The sequence below is a fragment of the Nerophis lumbriciformis genome, linkage group LG25 (genome assembly GCF_033978685.3).
Source record: "Nerophis lumbriciformis linkage group LG25, RoL_Nlum_v2.1, whole genome shotgun sequence".
In the NCBI taxonomy this organism is placed as follows: Eukaryota; Metazoa; Chordata; class Actinopteri; order Syngnathiformes; family Syngnathidae; genus Nerophis; species Nerophis lumbriciformis.
Window position 1 is genome coordinate 27,716,557 of NC_084572.2, and position 27,077 is coordinate 27,743,633.

General features: G+C 41.1%; 1 protein-coding gene across 4 annotated transcripts in view; it reads left to right on the forward strand.

Moving 5' to 3' along the window:
* Window positions 1-27,077, forward strand: part of fat1a (FAT atypical cadherin 1a) — a 193,118-nt gene that overhangs the window by 49,603 nt on the left and 116,438 nt on the right. For all 4 annotated transcript variants that reach the window (XM_072916081.1, XM_061984089.2, XM_061984090.2 and 1 more), the window contains exon 4: window positions 23,922-23,983. In XM_072916081.1, the coding sequence (XP_072772182.1) occupies window positions 23,922-23,983 (62 nt within the window). The remainder of the gene's footprint in view (window positions 1-23,921; window positions 23,984-27,077) is intronic.

Here is a 27,077-nt window from a genome sequence, read left to right on the forward strand (position 1 = left end):
TGAGCCAAGACATCCAGGGGGTTTAGCTCGCTCGTCTGCGGGAACAAACTGCCGCCATTGCTTGCCGTGCTACCGAGGTCCTTTGTCCCTGAATTGCTCACACACTCCGGCAGATTCAATGGGGGTCTGGCGGCAGATTTCTTTGACTTTATCGTTGGAAATGCATCTGCTTTGAGTGTCGCAGGATATCCACACATTCTTGCCATCTCTGTCGTAGCATAGCTTTCGTCGGTAAAGTGTGCGGAACAAACGTCCAATTTCTTGCCACTTTCGCATCTTTGGGCCTCTGGTGCAAAATTGAATCTGTCCCAGTTCGTGTTGTTACACCCTCCGACAACACACCGACGAGGTATGATGTCTCCAAGGTATGGAAAACAGTGGAAAAAACGGAAAATAACAGAGCTGATTTGACTCTGTGTTTGAGAAAATGGCGGATTGCTTCCCGATGTGACGTCACGTTGTGACGTCATCGCTCCGAGAGCGAATAATAGAAAGGCGTTTAATTCGCCAAAACTCACCCATTTAGAGTTCGGAAATCGGTTAAAAAAATATATGGTCTTTTTTTCTGCAACATCAAGGTATATATTGACGCTTACATAGGTCTGGTGATAATGTTCCCCTTTAAAAAAATGAAACTCAGTAGCCTATTTGACAATATAAAGTCGTCCTCATCAATAGGGCTGGGCGATATATCAGGTTTGTAAGATATAGTGATATATTTTTAAACAAGGTATGAATTAAGAAAATATCGTAATATCGATATAATTTATTTCACGTTAAAATTACCAAACGCCGCTTATTCTCCCCCGTGTAAATGGCGGGGGGGTCGCATCTTACTGCGGGGTTCGTTCCCCCAGGATGCAGACGTTTAACTCCGGACAAGGCGTGCAGGTAGGAACATGATTTATTCCTCAAAAATCAAAGAAGTGCAAAAACAGAAAACAAGCCGAAGGGACAACGTGCCGATCGCTCTGGACGCTAAAGCTAACTCTTGGCATGGACTAGAGATAAGGAATACTCACGTAACTGTGGTATGAAGCAAACAATGAAGCCAAGCCGACTGACCGGCAAAGGCAGGATTAAATAGTCCCTCTGATTAGGGCTCGGGAAACAGGTGAGCGTCTCGAGCACCAATCAGAGACAGGTGGAAACAATAAGCACCCATGATAACTAAAAACAAACAAGGGTGCACAAAAACAGGAACTAAGGGAGTCCAAAACTAACAGAATATAACAACACATAATCCACGCCACGGATCATGACACCCCGCTCCCCCTCCATGGGCTACTAAACACCTTCCCTTCCGCTTTCCACTACGTGCTTGCACGTGTAAGAACATCCATGATTGGTTGGTTGTTTACTATGATGAGTCAGGATTGGTTGAGATTAGGCCAATCGGAGGCAAGATAGGGCGGGTCATGAAACCAGGAAGGGAAATTACAAAGTGCCTGCCTGCAAATTGTTTTTTTTTTATCCGACTGATACATTTGGTATTATTTGCACAGCTATGTTATTTATTTTACGTAGAAAGAATGTGTCTATTTTATTTATGTTATGTAATTCTGTACTACTTTAAAGTTAAAGTACCAATGATTGTCACACACACACTAGGTGTGGTGAAATTTCTCTGCATTTGACCCAGTCTCTTGTTCACCCCCTGGGAGGTGAGGGGAGTAGTGAGCAGCAACGGTGGCTGCGTCCGGGAATACTTTTTGGGGATTTAACCCCCAATTCCAACCCTTGATGCTGAGTGCCAAGCAGGGAGGTAATGGGTCCCATTTTTGTAGTCTTTGGTATGACTCGGTCGGGGTTTGAACTCACAACCTACCGTTCTCAGGGCGGACACTCTAACCACTAGGCCACTGAGTAGGCCTAAACAGATATTTTTGTGTGCTGTTAATACCCATCTTGACTGACTTGGTTGACAAAAGTGCCACTGACTGTTTACAGTACAGTTGTCATTCACTTCAATTTCAGTGAATCTCGCTCAAAAATGAATATCTTTATATGTATACTTTCAACGAAAAATATATATCGAGACATATATCGAATATCGAGTTTAAGTACAAATATTTTGAGATATACTTTTTCGCCCATATCTCCCAGCCCTACTCATCAAATACCTGACACAATTGTTCAATATGAATTTTAACCATAACCATCTCTGCTGCACTATTTCTCTTGCCTCATGCTGACTGTTTTGGACTTATGTTTGCTTTTTCTCTGTGTGTGTTCATGTAGTTCCTGTCCTTTGCTCTAATTTTGTATATTCACTTTCTCGTGCCGCACAGAAGCGTCCACACCTGCAGTCCCCTATTTAAGTCCGGCGTTGTTTCCCTGACAGCGTCGGTTCATTTTCATTTGCACTTCCTTGTTAAGCACCGTGCTGCTTCGCCTATTGATCATTTACAAGAGAAGTTCCGTGTCTTGTGCAATTGTGTTTGCACTCGCCTTTTAGTTGTACTTTTTCATTCCTAGTTGCTTTTTATCCCACTCCCTCGTGAGTGCATTTTGTTTTGTTGTATTTAAGTATATATATATATTTTTTACTCACTGTTTCTTTGTAGTCTGCTGCATCTTGAGGTCACGTCGCTAAGCTGCATTCTGTTCGGACGAGGCAATTATGGCAAAAGTAATAATCACAATTACTTTGATCAATATTTTAACCACGGTTAATTACATGATTATTCATTAGTTTGGAATCATTAGTATTTATTGTACTACCAAAACTCAACTTTAAATATAGTTGGAAAAAAAATATATCATTTTTAGTAACGAATAAACCACAACAAATAAAATACTAATAGTAACAAAAATACATTTAAATAACATAATATATATATATATATATACATATATATATACATATATATACATATAAGTTTAAGTCTTGTTTTTAATTCGGTTTTTAAGCTTATTTTAATACCATAGAGGTGTTTTGTGTCATTTTTTTTAATTTTTTTTTTAATGTTTCTTTTTTTTTTTTTTTTTTTTTTTTTTTTTTTAATGTCCTGTCCAGCTTCTCAGGCAAATCATATAGTTGATGTAGATGCCCATGTCGGCTGTTCAGATTTACTTTACAAAAGAGAAGTGTAGGATACTTCTCTTGTTGCCTTATTTGTATTTGACTTTATTAAATGTATTTATATTATCATTTAGTGCAGCCGGGCCGGAGCAGGAGGGGATAGAAAGAGAAAAAAAAAGAAGACAGAGGGGGAAATTGTGGGGACAAGAGGGGGATTAGACAGAGAGACAAAAACAACAACAGCAAACAACAACAACAATAGAGCAACATCAGCAAATATGACATGTACAAATATGATGGTAAAAGTAATAGCAAATAAGCAGTTAGCGAAAAATAAAAAATAATACAGAAATAACCATGAGCATTATTACACTACAAATGGATCAATACAAATACCAATAGAAATAGCGCTATTGATAATGAACAATACCAATAATTTACCTTTATTATCAACAATACAGTTGTTCAAATGCAACAATACATATACGTAATGATAACTTGAGATACAAAAGAATGCAGAAAAATGGAGGGGGAGAAAGAGAAGCAACCTACATTAACCTTGTAGATTGTTATAGTCACAATAGGTTAAGCTTTGTCAGTGTGCCATGTGTTACACCCAGTTTACCCTAGGGCAACAACGTTAATATATGTTTGATGCAACGTGATTATGTGCATGAGTGTAAGTATGCATATGTACTTGTATATGTACAGAATGTGTATATGTGTTTGTACAATGAATGTATATGTACAGAATGTGAATATGTGTTTGTACAGTGAATGTATATGTACAGTATGTGTATGTGTATGTTTGTATATTGAATGTGCGTGTGGATGTACGAACATTAGGTAGGTAAATATGTACTGTATTTGTGTATGTATGTGGGAGCGTAGGTACCTATGTACGTATGTGAGCATATGTGAATTTGCATGTACAATACATTCGACTCCCAGAGTGCGTGGGAGCCAGAGCACGGCCCCATCACCCCCGAGAGCCCAACCCACAAACAGGAGGCGTGGTGCCCAGGGAACCAGGGACCACCGCCCCCACGCAGCCAAGCCGGCCAGCGACAGGAACCCCAGAGCCCGACCCACCGTACCGCCCACAAGGGCCAGCAGCAGGCCGCAGACAGACGCACCCGGCAGAGGACAGGGCACGAGAAAAGCAGGGGACAGCCAGACCCCAAGCCAGCGAGAGACCACACCCCACACGGGCAGAAAGGCGAGACGCCCCGCCCGAGGGACCCAGAGACTCCCCGCAACCGGACGGGAAGACCGCCCCCGCCCCACCGGCAACCGGGCCCCCACGAGCCCACCCCCCACCCCCGGAGAGCGCGGCGAGGCCAGCCCCCGGCCACCCCACCCAAACCGGCCGCCGCAGGACCACCCAGGCACAGGGCCACGGGAACCACCCACCCCACCCGCAGGGACCCCAACGATGGAGATGGAACAACCAGCAACCGCCCCGCCGAGCCCCCCCCCCTGAGGGAGGGGAAAATTAAAAAATAATATTAATAAAATATATTAAAAAATAAATAAATAAATTAATTAATTAATTAATTAATTAAAAAAAAAAAGAATTAAAAGAAGATCACAGACATGCTGACAAACAAGGTCACTACCCCAGCAACTGGCCGACTCGCAGCACCTCGGAATACCTTGCAGCACCAAGCTACCACAATAGACGCAGGGACTAGGCCCAACAGGCCCCAACCAAGACGGGCACCCGGAAGGGATGGACAGCGGGACCCAGGAGCTCCAGACACGCAGTTCGGATGCAGTAGCCTGAGGCGTCGACCCCCGTCTGACAGGCAGGCCCAGAGCGTACCCCCAGAAATATACATACATACATGCATATATACATACACATACACACATACACGTATACATACCCACACATACACATATATACATATACATACACATATGTACACATACACATATATAAACATACATACATACACACACATATACATAGTTCGTCAGCCCCGACAGCCATCACGCGCGCGCGCTGCCATCAGTCACAACATCAGCCACACCCCTGCACCAGACCCAGCAGCCACGGGTGCCCACACCACAAACAAACGGCAGCAGAAACAGCAGCCGCAATAACCCCAGACAGCCAGCACCAGCCAATCAAATCAAAGCGATCAAAAAAAAACTGCGACCAGCAACCACACGCCACCAGGGCCACGGAGACCAGCCGGCGCCAGCCCGCCGGTCACCCCGAACGCCAACACGCAAACAAGAGACACCAACAACCCCCCCAACCAAAAGGCCCCCCACCCCAACCCAAACCCGCACAAACACACCACCGCCCAAACAACCGAGACACAGCATCCAGACCAGACACGGGGGCTGCGCCGCCACCACACCAAGTCACCAACAGAGACCCCACAGCGCAAGGTCGGGCCACACGGGCACGGACCCCATCCAACAGGAAGTGAGACCCGCGCGACGCCACACACAAATAAATAATAAGATTAAAAAAATAATAAAAAAAAATAAAAAATAAAAAAATAAAATGAAATAAAAAATAAAATTTAAAAAATAAAATAAAATAAAAATAAGTAAATAATAAAAATAAAAATAATAAATACATTAAAAATAAAAAAATATATATAACAATAATAAATGAATAAAAGCCTGGCAGGCCACCAGACCGCAGTCCCCGCCGGCCGACGAGGCAATGAGGGGTGCGACGAACCCCAAACCCCCCATGCATGTGTACAAGGCCCCCAGAGTGTCTACTGTGTAGTTAAAATTAGGAGGTCAGCCGTTACAGCCGACCTCCAGTCCCTATTGATGTGTGTACTGTAGCGTGAGTGAGATATGTATGCTTGTGGGAACTAATAATGCGATTAAAATTGGGGGACATCAAGGTCATGGTGGGTCCCAACCAAACCAAGCCCCCCAAATCCTAAGTGTCTAATATGCAGCTAAGATTGAGGGATGGACGAGCAGGGGACAAGACAGGAGGACTGGAGCCCCATTGGAGGCATCCTCAACCCCCCGCCATGCCTCCCCGCAGGACAATCCCCAAAGTCCTATATATGTGTGACTGTGTGCGCTATAAGTAGGAGGAGTAGAGGGCCCGGACATCCCCCCAGTCCACGCGGCCGACAACCAAGAACTACGGCCAGGAGGCCGCCACCCCCCGCCACAGCCCGTGACCCACACCAGACCACTTTAACGTGACGCCACGCGAGCCCCTCCCCCCGCCAAACAAAGCCATCCCCCGCCCGCCCCAACCCAACCCTGCAGAGCCCATACCGGCAACCAAACGCAGAGAAACCGCACAGCCCCCACGCCCAATGCAAACACCGCATCCCGGCCATCCACACAGCAACGTGCCCATACGAGTCCCGGCCAGGGGAAGGAGCCCCCCAACGGGGCAAGAAGCCAATGCATCCCGTCCGCCCGCCAGCCCCCAAACCAGCCGGCAAGCCAACGCCAGCCAGCCCCACAACCCCACAAGCGCACAGACACCAGCCACAGTCCCCCAACCACTCCAACCCAACACAGCGATGCCAACCGCTGGTATCACCGCAGCAACCATCACCACCACCGCCCGTCCGCAGCGTAAACGCCCGCGGCCGCCGAAACCAAAACAAAAAAGCGACCGACCCCGTAAACCACAACAACGCACACCCCCGGCTACCACCGAGGCCACCAACCCACCTACCCCAACTCATCCACAGCCAGGCCAATTGAGCCACCGGACATCCACACCCATGCACACACCTACACATTCATATACACATACATACACACATACATATATGCATATACATATACATACACATACACACATATACACACGCATGCATATACATATAAACATACACATCCACACATATATACACATTAATACACCCACACACATATACATAAGCCCACATATACACAAACACATACATACACAACACACACACAAAAAAAAATAAAAAATAAATAAATACAAAATAAAATAAAAAAATAGAAAGAAAATTAAAAAAAATAAAAATAAAATAAAAATAAACCCTTTAAATAAAATAAAATAAATAAAAATAAACAAGAGGCCTGTTTATTTTTTAATGTTTCTTAATTACAGTTAATTAAAAAATCCTCACATTTATTGGTGCAATACATCTTGGGACAATTTTTACCAATATTTTAGGTCAAAGCATAATAATTGTGTAAATTAATCAATAAGTGCTTTAAGTACATTATGTATGTGTAAGGTAGTTTTTGAAACCTTTAGACCGGGTGTGGTGCATCGGACTATTATTGTGAAGGGGGAAGTGTGCTGTGCTGTGGTTATTAGTTCGATGAGTAAAGAAAGGGCTTTAGGCTGTAAAAAAAAAAAAAAAAAGAGAGAGCTCGGCCGTGACTCTCAAGTTGCGGCTGCTGTCCCTCTGTTTGTGCATTATGTTACATCGATGATGTCGTTAACAACAACACAAGCAGATGAGATGTGTTGTGGGTGTATGGCTTGTTCTTGCTAGCTTTAGTTTCGTAGTTTAGTTGCTGTTTCAAGTGGCTGTCTCGACTTTGTTTTTGTTTAGGACGTGTTTCGGGGCTGAATGATCGTTCCCGTACACATTATTTTCCCAAACAAATGTTCCTTGTTCTCACAATGACAACATTTCAGTCACAATTGTGTCAATTTCCTTGATATTATTTTGCCTTTATCAACGGTTTCTGTTTTATTGGCCACAATTATTTCAACGAGGAAATAACATGCCTTCCTTTTTTGATTTTAGTGATTATTTAATAGCGCCGTTTTAATTAAAAAGTAGTAACTTTATCCCAAACTTCGAGTAGACATTGTCTTTTTTTCACTCAAACGTTCACAGATCCAATTCACCGTCATTAATCGTTTTTTCCGATTATTGTATTTTCTTGATTGTGAGAAGCCATAATAAAAATCTAAATTAAAATTTGATTAATTGTCCAGCCCTACTACCTGCTGCCACCTGCTGATATGTAAAAGTATTACATGCATAGTTGCCGACATTGAGACAGCACAGACTCTCAACAATGGCACATTATTTGCAGATGAATAATTATGCGTTTGCAAAAAATATAGACTACGTGTAAATTGTATAATTTCCCACGGCACACCAGACAATTTCTCACAGTACGCTAGTGTGCCGCGCCAAAGTGGTTGACAAACACTGCAACCATCCAAAAACCGCCAATGATACTCCATTTACATCTGGTTACCTGAATATTAGCAATATTGTTTTAATAAGCTGTGACATAGACAATCTATTTGTAGCAGCACATTGTTCACAGAGAGTTAACTGCTTTTGAAACCAAGCTACTGTTGCGGCGTCGCTTTTGAGTTGATAAAAGATAATTCTAGAATATAAATCATCGCTTTCCCCCGGACAGTAAAAGGTTGTGGCCATTAACCGAGAAGCTTGACATCCAACTTAGACCCAGAGATAGCGAGAAAGACACGAAAAATGCTTGTTTGCGGCAACTATTTTTTTTAAATCCTTCGTGTGGATTATGATTAATTCTTCATTTAGACGGGAAGATATAAACATCCCATCAGTCAGCATCCCAGTGAGAGCAGACATCGTCGAGTAAGTGATTGTTTTATTATGTTCGTAGTTTGTATTTCTTGTTCTGCACTTAGCAATACTGCGACATGATGCTTGGTGTTTCACTAAAGCTGGATCTGTTTTGCACAAAAGCGCCTAAAACTTGTATATCACTCTCCTTATATTCAGGCTAAAACATATACGGTTCTGGATCATAATTTTTTTCAAAGAAGTGTTTGTTGTCTCACACAAAGTACCGTATTTTTCGGACTATAAGTCGCAGTTTTTTTCATAGTTTGGCCAGACTTATACTCAGGAGCGACTTATGTGTGAAATTATTAACACATTATCGTAAAAAATCAAATAATATTATATAGCTCATTCACGTAAGAGACTAGACGTATAAGATTTCATGGGATTTAGCGATTAGGAGTGACAGATTGTTTGGTAAACATATAGCATGTTCTATATGTTACAGTTATTTGAATGACTCTTACCATAATATGTTACGTTAACATACCAGGCACGTTCTCCGTTGGTTATTTATGCGTCATATAACGTACACTTATTCAGCCTGTTGTTCACTATTCTTTATTTATTTTAAATTGCCTTTCAAACGTCTATTCTTGGTGTTGGGTTTTATCAAATAAATTTCCCCAAAAAATGCGACTTATATATGTTTTTTTCCTTCTTTATTATGCATTTTCGGCCGGTGCGACTTATACTCCGGAGCGACTTATAGTCCGAAAAATACGGTATGCTTTGAGTAGTAGTGTTGTTGAACAGAAAAGTGAATATTGTGATGCATCTGTGAAATTAATGCACCGCTGTGTGTCTAAAATGGGCAACATATGTAAATATTGCATGTTATTATGAATATGCTTGTTGCTACATTCCACAAATTCTTACAGCATGTATATAAAATGTTGATGGAGGTGTCCGGATGTTTTTTAGAGCGCTGTTTGGCAAAATACAGCAACTCCCATTGGCTCCATTGTTAGCTGACTTTTACTAACATTTATTTGTGATTTAGAATGCATAGAAAAATGAAACGTGTTCTTTCTTCATAGGTAATGTGAAAGAAAAAAGAAAGTGCAGTTCCTTTTTAACTTGGTGTTTGCATCTATAATGTTGTTTCTGGTGAAAACATACTATATCATCGTAAGTTTCACCACATTTCCATTGCTGTGCTGTAGGAATTGTTGGCGCGAATGTATGACTTTTCCTAGCAACCACCGCAGTCTTGGAGATGCAATGCCCATGCGATGTCTCCACAAACAAAAACAACGTAAATCATGCATTCTTTTTAAATCCCCAACATTTGTTTCTATTGCTGGCTGCGCCGTGAAAGGTCACCTATTATATAAAAGTGACTCTTTAATGGTGTGCTTACACTAAAATGTGTCCCGAGAGTCTGTTTATGAGCACTAAACATGTGAACACTCTACCATCTCCCTCCTTTGAGAGAAAAGGACGTCCTGAAGGAAAACCGTCCTTAAGGACCCACCCATAGTATAATGAGCCCGTTTCTCGTACCATCATTTCAATTTGTATTAGCGAATATGCTAACCTAGCATGATGTTGTTGTTAAAATGTATTGTGAGCACGTCATCAAAACCTACTCAGTGGCCTAGTGGTTAGAGTGTCCACCCTCAGATCGGTAGGTTGTGAGTTCAAACCCCGGCCGAGTCATAACAAAGACTATACAAATGGCACCCATTACCTCCCTGGTTGGTACTCAACATCAAGGGTTGGAATTGGGGGTTAAATCACCAAAAATGATTCCCGGGCGCGGCCACCACTGCTGCCCACTGCTCCCCTCACCTCCCAGGGGGTGATCAAGGGTGATGGCTCAAATGCAGAAAATAATTTTAAATAATCATTGGTACTTTAAAAGAGGAGAAATATAACCTTGGAGAACAATCTAACTTAAAGGGGAACATTATCACAATTTCAGAAGGGTTAAAACCATTAAAAATCAGTTCCCAGTGGCTTATTTTATTTTTCGAAGTTTTTTTCAAAATTTTGCCCATCACGCAATATCCCTAAAAAAGCTTCAAATTGCCTGATTTTAACCATCGTTATAAACAACCGTCCATTTTCCTGTGACGTCACATAGTGAAGCCAACACAAACAAACATGGCGGAAAGAACAGCAAGCTATAGCGACATTAGCTCGGATTCAGACTCGGATTTCAGCGGCTTAAGCGATTCAACAGATTACGAATGTATTGAAACGGATGGTTGTAGTGTGGAGGCAGGTAGCGAAAACGAAATTGAAGAAGAAACTGAAGCTATTGAGCCATATCGGTTTGAACCGTATGCAAGCGAAACCGACGAAAACGACACGACAGCCAGCGACACGGGAGAAAGCGAGGACAAATTCGGCGATCGCCTTCTAACCAACGATTGGTATGTGTTTGTTTGGCATTAAAGGAAACTAACAACTATGAACTAGGTCTACAGCATATGAAATACATTTGGCAACAACATGCACTTTAAGAGTGCAGACAGCCCAATTTTCATCAATTAATATATTCTGTAGACATACCCTCATCCGCTCTCTTTTTCTGAAAGCTGATCTGTCCAGTTTTGGAGTTGATGTCAGCAGGCCAGGGAAGCTAGGGTCGATATTCTTCTCTTGATCATATTCGGTGGCATAAGGGACGGTGTGAGCCAAGACATCCAGGGGCTTTAGCTCGCTCGTCTGCGGGAACAAACTGCCGCCATTGCTGGCCGTGCTATTGAGGTCCTTTGTCCCTGAATTGCTCACACACTCCGGCAGATTCAATGGGGGTCTGGCGGCAGATTTCTTTGACTTTATCGTTGGAAATGCATCTGCTTTGAGTGTCGCAGGATATCCACACATTCTTGCCATCTCTGTCGTAGCATAGCTTTCGTCGGTAAAGTGTGCGGAACAAACGTCCAATTTCTTGCCACTTTCGCATCTTTGGGCCACTGGTGCAACTTGAATCCGTCCCAGTTCGTGTTGTTACACCCTCCGACAACACACCGACGAGGCATGATGTCTCCAAGGTACGGAAAACAGTCGAAAAAACGGGAAATAACAGAGCTGATTTGACTCGGTGTTTGAGAAAATGGCGGATTGCTTCCCGATGTGACGCCACGTTGTGACGTCATCGCTCCGAGAGCGAATTTTAGAAAGGCGTTTAATTCGCCAAAATTCACCCATTTAGAGTTCGGAAATCGGTTAAAAAATATATGGTGTTTTTTTCTGCAACATCAAGTTATATATTGACGCTTACATAGGTCTGGTGATAATGTTCCCCTTTAAGACATGTGCATGCACGTACAACACTTAAAACCTTTAGTATATCAGTATGTAGAATTAAATGTGTTAAGCAAATAAGTTAAACAATGTACTAATATGACCCAGTTAAAGAGGTAATTTTAACTACAAGTGTTTACAAAGTACAAAGAAGAAGAATTATGATACTTACATAAGATATTATTCATCATCAAGTGAATCATAACTGACTTTAGGTGGAACTGCACTTTTTTCGGAATGTTGCCTGTTGTTCACAATCATTATGAGAGACAAGAACACACATGTCTGGTTTTTTTTAGGATTTTTAAAGATGATAAACAACGCTTGATAGATGCGGCTTATGTGAGTCACCATTGTAGCCTTCAAAGCCATCTAAAACAACTTCAACGTTTTATATACACACTGCAAATCTATGTATAATGTAGTAACTGACATGTTCAAACCAATGTCCAATATTTACAATATTTATTTCTTCCACGCATGGATTTCTGTTTCCATAGCAGCGCAGGTCGGACTTATGTCAACAAATTGTGTTCCTAATTTCGGAATCAAACGTGCGTGCGTGTTTTAATCATGGCAGATTTGGTAACAGACAACGAAGATGACTATTTTTGGACAAATGAGGATTCACAACCTTATACTTTTGAAGCTAAATATTTTGAGGATTAACTATTGCTTATAGAAGCTAGAAAGAGGGTGAAACGTTGGAGCAGATGGAAGCTTAGAGAGTGAGGTGAAAGTCACTTGAAGCGGCAAATGTGGAATTTGGAGACGAGCTATTTTGAAATAAATGGCGTGCTTACCCAAAATCAACAGGAAACGTCTGGACCAGACAAAAAGCTGTCCATCGAGTGAGTCACACTTTATAGTGATCATGATAAACGCAGCACGTGGTAGCGAGGGGTGTATATTGTAGCGTCCCGGAAGAGTTAGTGCTGCAAGGGGTTCTGGGTATTTGTTCTGTTGTGTTTATGTTGTGTTACGGTGTGGATGTTCTCTCGAAATGTGTTTGTCATTCTTGTTTGGTGTGGGTTCACAGTGTGGCACATATTTGCAACAGTGTTAAAGTTGTTTATACGTCCACCCTCAGTGTGACCTGTATGGCTGTTGATTAAGTATGCTTTGCATTCACTTATGAGTGTGTGTGAAAGCCGCATATATTATGTGACTGGGCCGGCACACTGTTTGTATGGAGGAAAAGCGGACGTGACGACAGGTTGTAGGGGACGCTACAGGCAGTGCCTAAAAGGCACGCCCCCAATAATGTTGTCCGGGTGGAAATCGGGAGAATGATTGCCCCGGGAGATTTTCGGGAGGGGCACTGAAATTCGGGAGTCTCCCGGGAATATCGGGAGGTTGAAACCGATACCGATAATTTCCGATATTACATTTTAAAGCATTTCTCAGCCGATAATATCGGCAGGCCAATATTATCGGACATCACTATTTCACTATGTGGAATTAAATTATAGAATGGATTAAACAAAGAAATCAAACAATGTACTAATATGATCCACTTCAAGAAACTCTCCAAACTTAAAGTGTTTACAAAGTACAAAGAAGAAGAACCATTATTAACATTCTGAATTTATCTCATCCATCCATTTATTTTCAAGATCTCACCATATGAAATGTAACTTACTTCACCGCGTATTATTTATCTATTTTTATTGTGATTACTTATGGAGTATATTGTGAATAAATTGAGAACAGGAAGTGAACAAAAGTTTTAGCTACTGTTATGTAGAAGAAAAGCGGTCGGATTAAATAAGCTCTGCTTTTTCCTACTCCTTTTCGAACATGTTGAATAGAGGAACTGGAAATTGTGATGTATCATGTTGTATGCATGCATGTTCCAAATAAACTCGAACTCAAGCTTATCTGCGGATAATACTGAAGCACGCCGATTTGTTAGTACGCTAGAAAAAGAGTTCCTCAGTGTTCGCTCTTACAATAACAATGTCCCTACAGCTGGGTTATTATACAGGTTACGGAACGTAAATGAAGTATTATTGAAGGTTTTTGAATGCATTTTTTTAAAGTGATTTAGAGGTACGATTGATTGCTCCCATTAGCTGCATTGCTGGAACGAGACGATTTTTACTCTATATGTTAGATTGCAAAAGAAAAAAATACCTTTTGTCTTCTTGTCTTTCATAATGATTGTGAACGATAGGCAACATTCCAAAAAAAAGTGCAGTTCCCCTTTATATATTTGGAAAGAGAACTGTTGTATTTAGAAATCATTGATACAATGTGTTACAAATTTGTAACAGGAAGTGAACACGTGTGCAAGTAATTGTTATGAAGTGGAAAAGGGGTAGGATTAAATAAGATTTGCTTCTTCCTACTCCTTTTCGGGCCTGTTGTAAAGAGAAATGGAAAAAAGTTTTATGTATCTTGTCGAAACTGCATAAATGTTTGAAATGAACTTCAACCAACCAACTATCGTCCTCCTAGCCCACTCCTTAAAGTCACGTTGACATATGGCATCTATTGCATTGGACTTGCAATGAAAAATACTATCGCGTGAATAGTTCTCACTCGTCCCTGTATGCTTGGAACAAGTGTGCTATATTTGTCGCCCTGGAGACAAGGATTAGTGATTTAGAAGTAGTTACAACACTGTGGATAGACCTTAGCCATGTCTTAAATCACCTCTTCCTGAAGGCGTTTCAGTGTTATAGCTTCACCTTTATCTTTACTTCTTAAGCTAAAATTCGTCCGTTCTCCCTTTTCTGTCTACACACTGTGTCTGCTTGTAAGTACTCCGTGATTGTGCACTGCCGAACATTCTCGTCTGCATGACACGATGTGACGACGACAACGGGTGGGGGACCGGTGCTTTTTAGAGGCAGTATAGTACCGAATACGATTCATTAGTATCGCGGTACTATACTAATTGTTATGTTTTGGAGAGAGTTGACGGCACAGACCACAAGGGGGCGATATAGCGCTATGTGTTTTATTATATATATTCACTATATATATAATAACAAACAATAATCTAAATTAATCAACATGGGAATGGTGTGTGACAAAACCCAAGGGGTGTATGGTGTGAGACTAAGTGTATCAATGATTAGCTGTTATATATGGAGCTGATGTTAATTTGCAGTAAATGTTATTTAAACATGAATAGTATATGTCAGTAAACAGCCGACAGAGCTTTAAGTTGGGGTTTTTTTTAACATATTTTTTTACGGAATGTCGGACCAGTAGCGACATACTTTTTTATGCGTCGCTAATGTGGTTAATTTAGTACCAAAACACATCAGGGGATTTTACAACCACCTTTATTACATGTGTCTAATACTGCGGGTCAGAGGTGCATCAACATTTGCATTTCAAAATATAGAAAATCCTGAGAAATATGGGATTTTATTACATCACAATACTTTGCCATTTACTCAATGTTATACAATTTAATAGCAGTTTACGGATTTAATACATTGCAATATTTCATTTCAATAAAAACAATTCAGGACTTCTTCACGTAGCTTGTCGTTGAGACATTCTTCAAGCTGGCTGACATAATTTCTTCCTGAATGTTACAGAAACTATAAACTTGCTTTCTGCAAGATATTTACACAAATTTGGATTTTTGGAAGAGATATATTTTCTATCGTATTCATGTCCATCCATCTTTGTCGCATTATTCGATTGAATCACGGCCGCCAAACCCGCCGCACTCCTTTAATAAGGACAATGGCTTGTTGAGTGACGCCAGTGCTGCAGTAGCAAAAACAAACAAATTAGAACTGGAAAGAAGGACAAAAACTGGATTTCCCGTTTTAAATTGTTTTAATTTTTGACAGGTAAACAGAAGAGACGTACTGCAGGCGACCAACCCTGCAAGAGGGAGATATCGGAAGGGTTTTAAATTACTAAATACTGGTATCATATGTGTACATGTTGCATCTGCTAATGTAGTTCTGCTGTAGTCTTAAAAAGAAAACAAAAGGTTTGTTTTAAAGGGGAACATTATCACCAGACCTATGTAAGCGTCAATATATACCTTGATGTTGCAGAAAAAAGACCATATATTTTTTTAACCGATTTCCGAACTCTAAATGGGTGAATTTTGGCGACTTAAACACCTTTCTATTATTCGCTCTCGGAGCGATGACGTCACGTTGTGACGTCACATCGGGAAGCAATCCGCCATTTTCTCACTTTCGTCGGTGTGTTGTCGGAGGGTGTAACAACACGAACAGGGACGGATTCAAGTTGCACCAGTGGCCCAAAGATGCGAAAGTGACAAGAAATTGGACGAATTTGTTCAAAATACGAGGGTGTGGGGAAAGCCGACGAAATGATCAGTCGTTTGTTCCACACACTTTACCGACGAAAGCTATGCTACGACAGAGATGGCAACCGTCCCTTATTCCACCGAAGATGATCAAGAGAAGAATATCGACCCTATCTTCCCTGGCCTGCTGACATCAACTCCAAAACTGGACAGATCAGCTTTCAGGAAAAGAGAGCGGATGAGGGTATGTCTACAGAATATATTAATTGATGAAAATTGGGCTGTCTGCACTCTCAAAGTGCATGTTGTTGCCAAATGTATTTCATATGCTGTAAACCTAGTTCATAGTTGTTAGTTTAGTTTCCTTTAATGCCAAACAAACACATACCAATCGTTGGTTAGAAGGCGATCGCCGAATTCGTCCTCGCTTTCTCCCGTGTCGCTGGCTGTCGTGTCGTTTTCGTCGGTTTCGCTTGCATACGGTTCAAACCGATACGGCTCAATAGCTTCAGTTTCTTCTTCAATTTCGTTTTCGCTACCTGCCTCCACACTACAACCATCCGTTTCAATACATGCGTAGTCTGTTGAATCGCTTAAGCCGCTGAAATCCGAGTCTGAATCCGAGCTAATGTCGCTATAGCTTGCTGTTCTATGCGCCATGTTTGTTTGTATTGGCATCACTATGTGACGTCACAAGAAAATGGACGGGTGTATATAACCATATAATCAGGCACTTTGAAGCTTTTTTTAGGGATATTGCGTGATGGGTAAAATTTTGAAAAAAACTTCGAAAAATAAAATAAGCCACTGGGAACTGATTTTTAATGGTTTTAACCCTTCTGAAATTGTGATAATGTTCCCCTTTAATGCCAAATATCGGCACCAATGATCGGTCGACCTCTACTCTTTAACCTTTCAAATACGTAGAGATGTGTTGCGATGTGCTCAAGTTTCAGTAGTTCTTGCTGTACTTGAGCATCTCTAACTTCTGACTAGAAAACCGTTGGCGTAACCGTGTCATTCCTCACAGACGACGACCACAGTTTCAGGGACCAGCCCATATGTGATGTTACCAGAAATGGAACAAAGGCAGAGAACATAGTAAATCACACACTAAAATAACTACGTACGCTCCTTCCATACAACAATGTTTTTTCACACTGGTTCTGCGTTTGATCCGAGCCATGAAACCTCCATGTTTTCCACAATAAACAAAACAACAAAGACACAGTAGCGAGATCATAGCCTGAGCTGAGATAGATTAGGACCTGACCACAATATGAAAAAAACCCTTTTGTAATTGCTTCGTTTTGATATTGTTCTTATCGTTTACTATTATTATTCCGGCAATCAAACAGCTTTTTAGGCCTTATCCCACCTCCACCCAAAAAAAGGCAAATTTTTGTGCCCCCCACAGTTTGACACAATTTTACCACCGTGCCACTGTTGCGTCAGATCAACACTAAATTTGGCACACAAATGACCTTGATATCAAAGTCTACAAAAAAACATCAAATAACTAAGAGGTCGGCCACTTTGGTTTTGCTAATGCCCTTTTTCTGGGAATTACAGTAAATACTTGTCGGGTATTGATATTGTTGCAGGTTGTTGTTAATTAAAAAACTAATAATATAATAACCCTGAAATCAAATGAAACAGTTCCTCCTTTAAATGGCTACTTATGAACGTGCTTTTATTGTACTACTGTCACCTAGTGGCATTTTATAAATTCTGCTAAATTAATTACCATATTTTTGGGACTATAAGGCACATTTCAAATCCTTTCTTTTTCTCAAAAATCGACAGTGCTCCTCATTACCTGGTGCGCCTTATGTATGTATTAGTTTTGGTTGTGCTTACTGATCTCAGGGGGTGTGTATCGTAGCATCCCGGAAGAGTTAGTGCTGCAAGGGGTTCTGGGTATTTGTTCTGTTGTGTTTATGAACCATATACAGTGATTCATTAGGATAATTGGGTTATGTATGTTCTATTAATGATGTTTTCATGTCTTTAAACACTAAAATATGTTATTCAAATGGTGATGTCTTTGTTAATTTTAGCATGTTAAATTGGTGAAAAACCAGGAGCTTCGGGGGGCATCGCCCCCCTTGTCCCCCTACCAGGCCTTCGTCCCCCAGACCCCCGGAGATTTTTTCAGTCTTTTTCATTGTGGTCAAATCACATGCCTGATATATGTAATTAGAGATGTCCGATAATGGGTTTTTTTTGCCGATATCCGATATTCCGATATTGTCCAACTCTTAATTACCGATTCCGATATCAACCGATACCGATATATACAGTCGTGGAATTAACACATTATTATGCCTAATTTTGTTGTGATGCCCCGCTGGATGCATTAAACAATGTAACAAGGTTTTCCAAAATAAATAAACTGAAGTTATGGAAAAAAATGCCAACATGGCACTGCAGGGGGTGTATATTGTAGCGTCCCGGAAGAGTTTGTGCTGCAAGGGGTTCTGGGTATTTGTTCTGTTGTGTTTATGTTGTGTTACGGTGCGGATGTTCTCCCGAAATGTGTTTGTCATTCTTGTTTGGTGTGGGTTCACAGTGTGGCGCATATTTGTAGCAGTGTTAAAGTTGTTTATACGGCCACCCTCAGTGTGACCTGTATGGCTGTTGACCAAGTATGCATGGATTCACTTATGTGTGTGAAAAGCCGTAGGTATTATGTGATTGGGCCGGCACGCAAAGGCAGTGCCTTTAAGGTTTATTGGCGCTTTGACTTCTCCCTATGTCCGTGTACCACTCCGTACAGCGGCGTTTTAAAAAGTCATACATTTTACTTTTTGAAACCGATACCGATAATTTCCGATATTACATTTTAAAGTATTTATCGGCCGATAATATCGGCAGCCCGATATTATCGGACATCTATAGTTATTATTATATTATTACTATGAACTGTTTGTGTATTTATTAATATTCAATTCGGTTCACTTACTGTCTCAGTGCATCGCAAACTAACATGAGTATGTTGAGATTTGAGTACTCATTAAGTTTTCTTGTTAAAATTATGTCGATTTTAGTGAGTATGAAGTGCTTGAAGAGTATAAGAGGTATTTATAACTGTGTGTAAATGGTAAATGGGTTTTACTTGTATAGCGCTTTTCTACCTTCAAGGTACTCAAAGCGCTTTGACACTATTTCCACATTCACCCATTCACACACACATTCACACACTGATGGCGGGAGCTGCCATGCAAGGCTCTAACCACGACCCATCAGGAGCAAGGGTGAAGTGTCTTGCTCAAGTGACGTGGTTGGTAGAAAGTAGGGATTGAGCCAGGAACCCTCAGGTTGCTGGCACGGCCACTCTCCCAACCGCGCCACGCCGTCCCCGGCGTGTGTGGAATATGTGTAATATTCATAAAAATCATAAAATATATAGCGTGCATACTTCCCGGAAGTCTGGAATGCCTGCAATAATAAATAAAAACACTGTATTGCTCATACACTTTTTTATTCTATGGTTATCATCACACTTCCACTGTACATAAGTGTAGCGATAAAAAACTTTTTTTATTTATTTGCTTGAACATATATCAGTTGTCTCTGGAAGATTAAAAAGGGCCAAAAGAAGACGAAAGGAAAGCATGCAAAGCGTAAGGGGCGAAAAGTGGCTGTCTTCTATTTCCTAATTGCAGTGCTGCTGAGCAAGGACTATTTCGGGCGTCTGTGAGTTGTGGCCCCGGTCTCCTCGCTGCCGGCATGTGCGCCACCGGTGGCTTTGGGGTTTCGGAAATCCTTTGCTTTTTATGCTAATCGGGCAGCCGCGCGGCGACGAGGCCCCTCTGGTGCGGTCCGAGCTGGCGGCTCTACTCCGTACTCAGTGTCTCTGCAAGGCTTGCAATTATACGCTGGCAGCCATGACGGGATGCCGCTTATAACGTGGACTCGCAGCCATATTCTCCAACCCCATCCCGTGTTTATGAATGGTGAACGCCAGGAAGGAGTGCTTGTTTGTTTTAGCGTTTGTATAACCCGAGTCTGTTTGGTCAGATTAGCGCTATTTTACTTCACTGGGTAGATAGATGTGTTTCAACCACAATAACACTCAATGTAGTGTTGACTTTTGTTTGTTTTTGGTCTTTTTTTGTAAAACCCCCTAAGAGCCTTGTATTTCACACAAATGAAATGTCCATACATGTCAACAAATGTTTTAATTTGCAGCCTAGTTTCTGGTCCACGTAGATGTTGGTTCTTGCATGGACCAGTCGCGTAGTTTGGGTTAGTAGTTCCACTCCAAAGAGAAACTTTTGTTTGTTTGTCATTTAATGTCTTAGTCAGCAGGTTACATTCTTATCTAGCTATCTGGGTAGCTGGCTCGCTCGCTTCTGGGCGATATAAAAAAAAACAACAACCGCAAGATTCTTCTTGTGCCTCATCCTCCAACTGAAACAAGTAGAGTGTGGTTTTTGACTGTTCCTCTGTTTGTTCAGCTTGCATAACAGGAATTAAAAGCAAGCCAGACCAGGCCGGGCTGGCGGGATGCTATTTGGGCCTCGTCTTTGGGGTGCTTTGCGACATTTCACGTGTGCGAGCTAGCGCCAGGGCACACCCCTCAACCCCCACCTCCCCCCGCCCAGTCTGGCAGTTGGCTCGGTGCCCCGAAAAATGGCGAGAATTTAGCGGAAGTTATTTTCACAGTTGACTGACATGGTGGAAATAGAAGTAGAGATGACGATGAATGCAAAATATGTTAACTTTTTCTTAACCAGTAATTGATAGCTACCACTGCCTGACCACAGGGGGGAAATGAACCACCAATGAACTGAAAATGTCTCTGAATGTTCTGAACTTCTTATTCCGTGTCATATTTTACTTCAGTACCTTTTAAATTTGAACTGATACGGTACCCATTCCTGGTACATGAGAATCGATATCGGTTCTCAACTGTACCAATTGTCTGTACTTTTGTGTGATGTTAAATGTTTGTTTTGTTAAGTTTAATATTTGTTCAACAATAATACATCTTACACTTCTGAGTCTCATCTGCAAGTGTTATTTACATGCAGTTGCAATGCGAGTACTTAAGACTGTTGTAATGTATGAACTACAGCCTGTTGCGGTAGTCAGGGAGTAGTCTTTGCCATCAAGCTGGATGTGCCAGTCTTGTCTTTTGTTGAGTCCTGGGGCGGTGCGGCTCAGGTGATGGAGCAACCGACCAAAAATTTAAGGGTTCCTGGCAGAGATGTCCGTTAATGGATTTTTTGCCGATATCGTTACCCACATATGCGGTCCTCTCCAAGGTTTCTCATAGTCATTCACATCGACGTCCCACTGGGGTGAGTTTTTCCTTGCCCTTATGTGGGCTCTGTACCGAGGATGTCTTTGTGGCTTGTGCAGCCCTTTGAGACACTTGTGATTTAGGGCTATATAAATAAACATTGATTGATTGATTGATCCGATATTCCGATATTGTCCAACTCTTAATTACCGATTCCGATATCAACCGATACCGATATATACAGTCGTAGAATTAACACATTATTTTGCATTATTTTGTTGTGATGCCCCACTGGATGCGTTAAAGGGGAACATTATCACAATTTCAAAAGGGTTAAAACCATTAAAAATCAGTTCCCAGTGGCTTATTTTATTTTTCGAAGTTTTTTTCAAAATTTTACCCATCACGCAATATCCCTAAAAAAAGCTTCAAAGTGCCTGATTTTAACCATCGTTATATACACCCGTCCATTTTCCTGTGACATCACACAGTGATGCCAACACAAACAAACATGGCGCATAGAACAGCAAGCTATAGCGACATTAGCTCGGACTCAGACTCGGATTTCAGCGGCTTAAGCGATTCAACAGATTACGAATGTATTGAAACGGATGGTTGTAGTGTGGAGGCAGGTAGCGAAAATGAAATTGAAGAAGAAACTGAAGCTATTGAGCCATATCGGTTTGAACCGTATGCAAGCGAAACCGACGAAAACGACACGACAGCCAGCGACACGGGAGAAAGCGAGGACGAATTCGGCGATCGCCTTCTAACCAACGATTGGTATGTGTTTGTTTGGCATTAAAGGAAACTAACAACTATGAACTAGGTTTACAGCATATGAAATACATTTGGCAACAACGTGCACTTTGAGAGTGCAGACAGCCCATTTCAGGCGCGCTAAGAACATATATTTTTCCACGATTTCAGCACTCAGGTTAACCACACATAAATAGACACAAAATACTGCATTACACAAGACTACCCGAATGTACTCGAATGATTGAAAAAAATAAATGTTTTTAAGCTAAATTATTGGTAAACACAGTTTATGTATAATAATTTACGTAAAACCGCGAGTAATGAATAAAGTTTTCATCAATTAATATATTCTGTAGACATACCCTCATCCGCTCTCTTTTCCTGAAATCTGATCTGTCCAGTTTTGGAGTTGATGTCAGCATCTGCTTTGAGTGTCACAGGATATCCACACATTTTTGCCATCTCTGTCGTAGCATAGCTTTCGTCGGTAAAGTGTGCGGAACAAATGACTGACCATTTCGTCGGCTTTCCGTCGTATTTTGAACAAATTTCGTCCAATTTCTTGCCACTTTCGCATCTTTGGGCCACTGGTGTAACTTGAATCCGTCCCTGTTCGTGTTGTTACACCCTCCGACAACACACCGACAAAAGAGAGAAAATGGCGGATTGCTTCCCGATGTGACGTAGAAAGGCGTTTAATTCGCCAAAATTCACCCATTTAGAGTTCGGAAATCGGTTAAAAAAATATATGGTCTTTTTTTCTGCAACATCAAGGTATATATTGACGCTTACATAGGTCTGGTGATAATGTTCCCCTTTAACACATTTTTATGCCTAATTTTGTTGTGATGCCCCATTGGATGCATTAAACAATGTAAACTTAAACTTACCGACTTAAACAAGTTGAAAAACTTATTCGGGTGTTACCATTTAGTGGTCAATTGTACGGAATATGTACTGTACTGTACAATCTACTAATACAAGTTTCAATCAATTAATCAAAAACAAGGTTTTCCAAAATAAGAGAACAACAGGGTTTGATGGTAGCGGGGGGTGTATATTGTAGCGTGCCGGAAGAGTTAGTGCTGCAAGGGATTCTGGGTATTTGTTCTGTTGTGTTACGGTGCGGATGTTCTCCCGAAATGTGTTTGTCATTCTTGTTTGGTGTGGGTTCACAGTGTGGCGCATATTTGTAACAGTGTTAAAGTTGTTTATACGGCCACCCTCAGTGTGACCTGTATGGCTGTGGATCAAGTATGTATTGCATTCACTTATGTGTGTGTAAAAGTTGCATATATCATGTGACTGGGCCGACACGCTGTTTGTATGGAGGAAAAGCGAACGTGACGACAGGTTGTAGAGGACGTTAAAGGCAGTGCCTTTACGGCACGCCCCTAATAATGTTATCCGGGTGGAAATCGGGAGAAATTCGGGAGAATGGTGGTCCCGGGAGATTTTCGGGAGGGGCACTGAAATTTGGGAGTCTCCTGGGAAAATCGGGAGGTTGAAACCGATACCGATAATTTCCGATATTACATTTAAAAGCATTTATCGGCCGATATTATCGGACATCTCTATCTGACAATAATCTTTCTGAACATGCTGAACTCCTGTTTCCATAGCCTAACGTTTACCTTGCTGCAGCTGATATAAATATTATCCTTCAGATTGCAAACGAGACAAGATAGACTCCACAGCGCCTCTGTTGGTTGCAGCCAAGTAGTTCACTCAGTTTGACTTAAATTAAGAGTCTTCCTTATTTACACTTCAATTCAGAACTGAATCATTTTTAACGCCGATTGTCTCCTGCAGGTCTGGTGATGACGACTTCCAGGAAGTTGGACAGGGAGCAGCAGGACGAGCACATTCTCGAGGTAAGCACCCACTTCATTTTGGGAAGAGAAATTCCAATTTATCAAATAAAAAAAAAAGGTTTTATGTCTTTTACATTTTTGAGCCAATGTTGTGTAGGAGCCAATAGGAAAGATTCCTACTGTAAATGGGTGAAAGGGTGTCATGTGTTTTTGGGTGTGGTGTAAGCCCTCTGTGTTCCTTCCCATCCTCTGGCGAGCAGCAACAGGAAGCCGCCGATTTTTTAAACCTGTGGCTTTTAATTGACCTTGACTTGCGTTCGTTTTTTTTTTTCTTCTCCCCGAGCCCCGCCCTCTTGCCGCACAAGCCAAAGTTGATAGTAGGGCCTTTTTCTTTTTAATTGCCTTTTCCGGGCTTTTAATTACAGTCATTCAGCGCTCGCCAGTTAATCCCAGTACATCTGGTGCCAGAGCAGTGTTGGTTTTCAGGCCCCGGATTGTATTTCGCCGTAGCACAATTGCATTATGGCAAGCATTTACGACAAGGTTGTAAGTGAGGGATACAGGGAAAACGGATTCCTTCATTAGTCAGTCAAGTGTGAGCCCTTTTTACACCATCTTTACAAAGTTTGCTTTCTGTGTTTTCCTTGGAAGTGTGAAAAGGTTTTTCCAGCCTTTCGAGGTCACAAAAAAACTTAAAGCCACACAACCTAGTGGTTTACAAGTATTAAATAGCTGCAATTGCAAACTTGTACAAAGTCTCACTTTAAGATAAAGATATAATTAAATTAGGGCTGGGCGATATGGCTGAACAATGTATGTTTTATGATGGTCGATATCAATAGTTATTAATATTTTTATGACCTTTCAAAAATAAGGACCAAGAGAGAAAAAATAAATTGTGATTTATTTTTAATTTTTAAATGTAACCTTCTGATTAGAGATGTCCGATAATGGCTTTTTTGCCGATATTCCGATATTGTCCAACTCTTAATTACCGATTCCGATATCAACCGATACCGATATATACAGTCGTGGAATTAACACATTATTATGCCTAATTTTGTTGTGATGCCCCGCTGGATGCATTAAACAATGTAACAAGGTTTTCCAAAATAAATCAACTCAAGTTATGGAAAAAAAAAAAGCCAACATGGCACTGCCATATTTATTATTGAAGTCACAAAGTGCATTATTTTTTTTAACATGCCTCAAAACAGCAGCTTGGAATTTGAGACATGCTCTCCCTGAGAGAGCATGAGGAGGTTGAGGTGGACGGGGTGGGGGGGTGTATATTGTAGTGTCCCGGAAGAGACCAAGTATGCGTTGCATTCTCTTTTGTGTGTGAAAAGCCGTAGATATTATGTGACTGGGCCGGCACGCGAAGGCAGTGCCTTTAAGGCAGTGGTTCTTAACCTTGTTGGAGGTACCGAACCCCACCAGTTTCATATGCGCATTCACCGAACCCTTTTTTAGTGAAAAATAAAATGTTTTTTTCAAATTCAAGACAAAGTTATATGTTTTTGATAACACTTTAGTATGGGGAACATATTCTAAGTAACAAAGACTTACCGGTAATTTAGAGTTATTTGGTTAGGGTTAGGGTTAGAGGGTTAGGGCCAGGGTTAGAGGGTTTGGGTTATAATAAGGCCATGCCGAATAAGGCATTAATAAGTACTTAATAATGAAGAGCCAATATGTTACTAAGTTGCATGTTAATAAGCAACTAATTAATGGTGAATATGTTCCCCATACTAAGGTGTTACCATGTTTTTTTACTGGTGCACAAAATGAACCGTGCATGAACATCACCTTGTTCAAACAACAAAACCAACACAGTGCATAAACTTACAACAAATTACACACCTGCAAATCAGTCTGACTTCTGCTGTTGTCGTATCCGTAATACGCCGATAGGGAGTTTTTATTTACACGATGAGTCAGGTGTGTCTTGACCTCCGCCGAACCCCTGAGCCTGACTCACCGAACCCCTAGGGTTCGATCGAACCCAGGTTAAGAACCACTGCTTTAAGGTTTATTGGCGCTCTGTACTTCTCCCTGAGTCCGTCAGCGGCGTTTTAAAAAGTCATAAATTTTACTTTTTGAAACCGATACCGATAATTTCCGATATTACATTTTAAAGCATTTATCGGCCGATGATATTGGCAGCCCGATATTATCGGACATCTCTACTTCTGATTATTGTCAGGACTTGGTCCTTGGTGTTTGTTTTTCCGGAAGGCAACGGAAAGTTGGCTCGGGCGAGACGGGAATGTGAGTACATGATTTTATTTAATATTATCAACAACAAAAAAACGAAAGGCGCGCACAATGGCGGAGGTAAAAAACTTGGCTAATGAAAACAAAACTTGCACAAAGGCAGATACTGTGAACAATGAAACAAAAACTTACTTGGCATGGGACTGTGAACATGGCTTTATGCAGAGTGACGATAAAGAGTGATGTTGCCAGGCAGACTAACTGAAAACAATGAACTTAAATACTACCGACATGATTGACAACAGGTGTGTGAGACCGAACGTGAAAACAGGTGCAACTAATCGGTCGTCATGGTGACAAAACAAGAGTGCACAAATAGTCCAAAAACAAAACCGAACATAACTAAAACAAAACATGATCACACAGACATGACAATTATAAGTAAGTTAATGATAGTAACACAGACAATAGTAAAGGCGTTAGAATATTAGCTAATGCTAAGGGCGCTGGCTTCATTACATTAGGATAGCATGTGCAAATATGCATGAAAACACTCTTACAGACATCACACATGGGGCGATTTAGTAAGTATGAATTGTTTGGGTCAAATTGTGAAACTTACAAATGTTGCTTGGAGTGATGAATGAGGTGGGCACTATGTTTGACATGTCAACTTAATTTGTATTATATTTATGCATGAGAGCATTTTGTTGTAAAGTGTGAGGTTTGTGTGTGTTAAAATCAGGGTTGTTTTTAGAAATGATGACAGATGGGAACAAGAGCATGTATTGTCTATGTGTGATGATGTAAACGAGGTGTGGTTGTATTGCATAATAAGTATGTGTCAATGAAAGAGCATTTTATGACTTTTCTTAATTTAATTACATGCTGTAGTATGATTTTATTGTTATAATTTTATTGCATGATTTTTGTATCT